Source organism: Gadus chalcogrammus, chromosome 9, assembly GCF_026213295.1.
Source record: "Gadus chalcogrammus isolate NIFS_2021 chromosome 9, NIFS_Gcha_1.0, whole genome shotgun sequence".
NCBI lineage: Eukaryota > Metazoa > Chordata > Actinopteri > Gadiformes > Gadidae > Gadus > Gadus chalcogrammus.
Genome location: NC_079420.1, coordinates 5,261,485 through 5,265,550, shown reverse-complemented (window position 1 = coordinate 5,265,550; position 4,066 = coordinate 5,261,485). Strand labels below are relative to the sequence as shown.

The following is a 4,066-nucleotide window of genomic DNA, read 5'->3' as shown; positions in this document are numbered from 1 at the left end:
CATTGTGAACCACTTTGTTAGTGAGCATAGTATACTTGTACCTATACATATGCACACGTTAAGCATATATTAGCATAATCATGCACATTGGTTGATAATCACTTGTAGAGAATGCACGCATTTTTGTTTATACTTTATTGTTTTACAATACGCCTAGTGCAGAATCCAGATTTGATTGTATCTTTAATGGTAAAAAAGTGTTAATAGTTACATTTAAAAATGATATATATATTACGGTACTGTGTAATAGAAAGTAGAAATAATTCAATTAGAATTAATCTTGTAACTGAAAATTGTAACATAAGAATTAAGTCTTTTGTGTATAATAAATGAATGGAATGAATGGATGGATGAATGGACACCTGTCATTTTTGGGGTCGGGGTCCTAAAGGGGCCTTTCCTCCCAAATGTTCACTGTCTCGTCCTTGCTCCTGTCTGTTCCAGTCTCTGCTTCTGTAGCCTCCTCTCCTCTGTCTGTCCCTTCCCTGCCGTGGGTGGAAACCTATCTTTTGGAAAGCAACACTATGGGTCTTTTGCTCAGGAAAGACGCCTGATGGTTCCTCTGATGTATTTCCATTCAGAATGCGTCTTTGTGGAAGGATAACTTCGGTATTTTCACGTAATTTTCGGTCTGAGGCTCTAATGCAGACACATTGTCATGATGATAATTGAATGTAAGCGTAGTCCCTGCTTGCAGCTTGTCATTGTAATGCCGCATGTCCACAGTTGAAATAACTAATTTGCATAAAATAACTCATAAAGACCTTTGCAGTGGCATTGCTAGACCTGTCCTAGCCCCTGCATGGGGCCCTACCACGACCGCCGTCGAACCAGCCTCCATCTCCCTCTCAGTCTCATTCTCTGACTCAGCTGAAGCTGTTATGTAAAACACCATTGCATTGGATCACAAATAGCGCATGTATTATTTAAAATCATGTTACATTGCAAAACATTTATTTTAGCTGAAGCTTTAATGCAAAGTGTAGTAACATTCAGTACATTCAGCCAAAGATACTACCCTAATTCAAATCAAGTGCCTTTGTGTACCCATGGGTTATTTTACGGACATTATGCATCATTAACTTGGAGAGCTCGCTGGGGCGGCTGCTGAAACTATTTTCAAATCCACAAATTTCTTAAAGGTGGCGCAAAGTAACAACAAATATTCAGTTTGCTGTGCTGATGGTAGCAAAACGCATTACTTGGTAATTTAATTCAATACCGCATCATTATGATTTTTGTTACACGGGCAATTAACAGTTTTTTTTGACAATGGTAGGGACATGTCCCTATAACCACAAAAAACGAGGGCCAGAGCGCATGGCTACAATGGCGCAATCACAAAAATGAAAAAACCAAGGATAATCAAATAAGAAATGATCAGCGCAGCCCCGTTGAAGACCCGAGCCCACTTGCTGTATCCCCTGGCTCTCTGCAGGTCTCCGATCACCTTCATGTCTCTTGCCTGCGACAAAGAGAAAAGAAAGAAAGATGAACGAGTGAATGCTATGTTCAAACAGAGGTTCAAGGCCATGTCGTCGAAAAAGTTGCTGTAGGTAAGATCCAGTGTTGTACAAGAAAAGAGCAGAAAAGCGCAAGATTTTGAAAATAGCCAACCCCTCAAAACGCCCTGCATGCTTCCTTCCATGCTTCGTTTAAAAACAAGACATTGGGGAAAAACAACAAAAACAAAACAAAACAAACAAACAAGACATCAGTTAGACGTTCTGTGCAAGTTGGAACAGGTGAGTTTTGAGTTGTGACTTGAAGGTTGTAATGGTATCTGACTGTTTTACGTGTGGGGGGAGGGAGTCCCAGAGCCTGGGTGCTGAACAGCTGAATGACCGGGCACCCACTGTAATGACATAATCAGGATGGGGTCATAAGACTATGAGCCAAGTTTAGTTTGGATACATGAAGACCTTGCAGATATATGAGCTCACTTCCTGTTTGACGTCCCCCTGAGGTCAAAGGTCACAAAATTGTTTGGGTGTCCCCAGAATGATTTCATGAGTCTATGTACAAAGTTTGGCTATGATATGATAGAGTTGCTGAGAACAGGCTTACTTCTTGTTTGGCGGCTTTGCCGTCAAGTTTGATTGGCTGTCATGGCCAAACGGTTTTGAATTTGAAAAAGCTGTTTGACAAATTTGTTCAACTTGGTCCGAAGATGATATATGGCCAGTTTCATGAAGATTGGACTCAATTTGTGGCCTGTGGATATGTACAATTGATTTCGACAACTTTCAACATGGCGGCCAAATTCTGATGTTGCAATGATAGATAATTTATCAGCTATATGAAGAGGTCTGAGAGAATCACTAGACATTGAACATAAGTTTGAAGTATACTCATGTGAAGAGAGAAGAGTTAACACATATCTTCATTAATTATAGCGCCCTGTAGAGGTCAATGGTCACCACTCAATTCATTGAGTGTCCCCATGATGATGTCATGGGTCTATGTACCAAGTTTGTTTATGATAGGTCAAAGGTCTGCTGAGAAATTGGCTTACTTCCCATTTGGCGGCTTCGCGGTCCAATTTGATTGGCTGTCGCAGATATTTCCGTGAGAAATATTTTTGGTTTTTTGTCAAGCATGGCCTGAAGATCATGTGTGCCAAGTTTCGAGATGATTGGACATAATTTGTGATAGGAGATACATTTTGAAGGTTTTTGACATAGACCAAGATGGCGGAAAATCCATCATGGCGCAAAATGACGTCATAGGGTGTGTTGAACTCGGCTTGGCCCAAGGATTCCAATGATACCTTGTTTGTGAATATTGGTTGAATGGGTCCAAAGTTATAAACATGAATGCATGTCCAACTTTGACCTGTTGGTGGCGCTAGAGCTGATAGGCTAGCGCCATAACGTTTTGATGTTTGAATGATGTTTCTACGTTGAAGTATGTTGAAGGAGTCGCTTTATGAAAATAATAAAATCAAATATGTAGCAGTTCAAAGATGTGAATGCCTTCATCATTCACACCAATAATAGGAAAACGTAGAATGAAAATGGTTGTCTCGCAGCTTCGCTGCTTGACCCCCAATGACAGAGCCAGGCGCAACCAGAACAAACTTTGTCACTGAGCATTTCACTCACAATCATTAACAAGTAAGACATAACATTTCTAACCAATTGCACTCAAAGTATAGTTTCTAAATCGAATCCACAGCATCTTTAAAGCGTAACAAAGCAAAGGCCTACCTTGATTGAGAAGATCAGCGCCACCAGTCCGAAGCATAAGGGGTTTCCGTGGAAGAGGCTGCAGATGGACCATACCACATAGTCTCTGGGATGCTCCACAGGGTGGCCGATGGTCACAACAGTGTGTTGGTCCCTGGACCAACACAGAACCATGGAAGTATCTTATATTGGAAAGTTACCTCTATTGTATTCTTGATGAATTGAACGATGAAAAGAAATTCACAGCCCACAAATAGGATTTTCACAAAACATCTGCATTTTAGACTTTTACAGTTTAATTGAATAAGTATAAGTTTTCAGCCACATTTTTGACAGGGATAACTGCAATCAACAATTGATTGTTGTAAAAAAGAAAACCCATACATGACATTTTTATATGCAAATACATTCAATACAATGATATACCTGTTAAATTGCAGTTCCTGATAGTCTGATGGTGGTGCTGACCGAACCTCCTTCAACTCCATCTTATGAAGTAAAGTAGGGCGGTGCAAGAAGCAGTGTGCTTTTATCATGTCCGTTTGGAGGAGAAAAAAACCTACTCATGACCACGTCACCAGTGGCGGAGCGTGGGAGTTTCACAGTTGAAAGAATTGAAAAATTCTGCTGTGTAACAACTCAAACTTCATCTCTCAGCCCGACCACATTTACTGTTATGGTTTCATCTCTTTCTGTAAGAATTAAGTTGGCACAACTGTGTGATATTTGGGTGTCAAGCAACGAAGTTGCGAGACAACCTATTGTTTTTGTATGTTTTCCTGTCATGGGAGTCTATGGCAGCCCTTAGAACGCCTTGGTGAAAAGTTGTGAAATTTGGCACACTGGTTCAGGACAGCCCCATTAGCCCAACAAGCCAA

General features: G+C 40.7%; 1 protein-coding gene across 2 annotated transcripts; it reads right to left on the bottom strand.

Annotated features, from left to right (window-relative positions):
- Positions 1 to 257: 257 nt before the first annotated feature.
- Positions 258 to 3,806, bottom strand: LOC130388703 (dispanin subfamily A member 2b-like). Of its 2 annotated transcripts, XM_056598173.1 has the most exons (4): positions 3,615 to 3,806; positions 3,210 to 3,342; positions 1,797 to 1,855; positions 258 to 1,465 (listed from the first exon to the last, which is right to left on the bottom strand). In XM_056598173.1, exons 1-4 carry the CDS (start codon positions 3,722 to 3,724, stop codon positions 1,453 to 1,455), a joined length of 315 nt encoding a protein of 104 aa, XP_056454148.1. In that variant the 5' UTR covers positions 3,725 to 3,806; the 3' UTR covers positions 258 to 1,452. The 2 variants fall into 2 exon arrangements, with proteins under 2 accessions (XP_056454148.1, XP_056454147.1); XM_056598172.1 differs by lacking the exon at positions 1,797 to 1,855 and having other exon boundaries at positions 3,615 to 3,805.
- Positions 3,807 to 4,066: the final 260 nt, after the last annotated feature.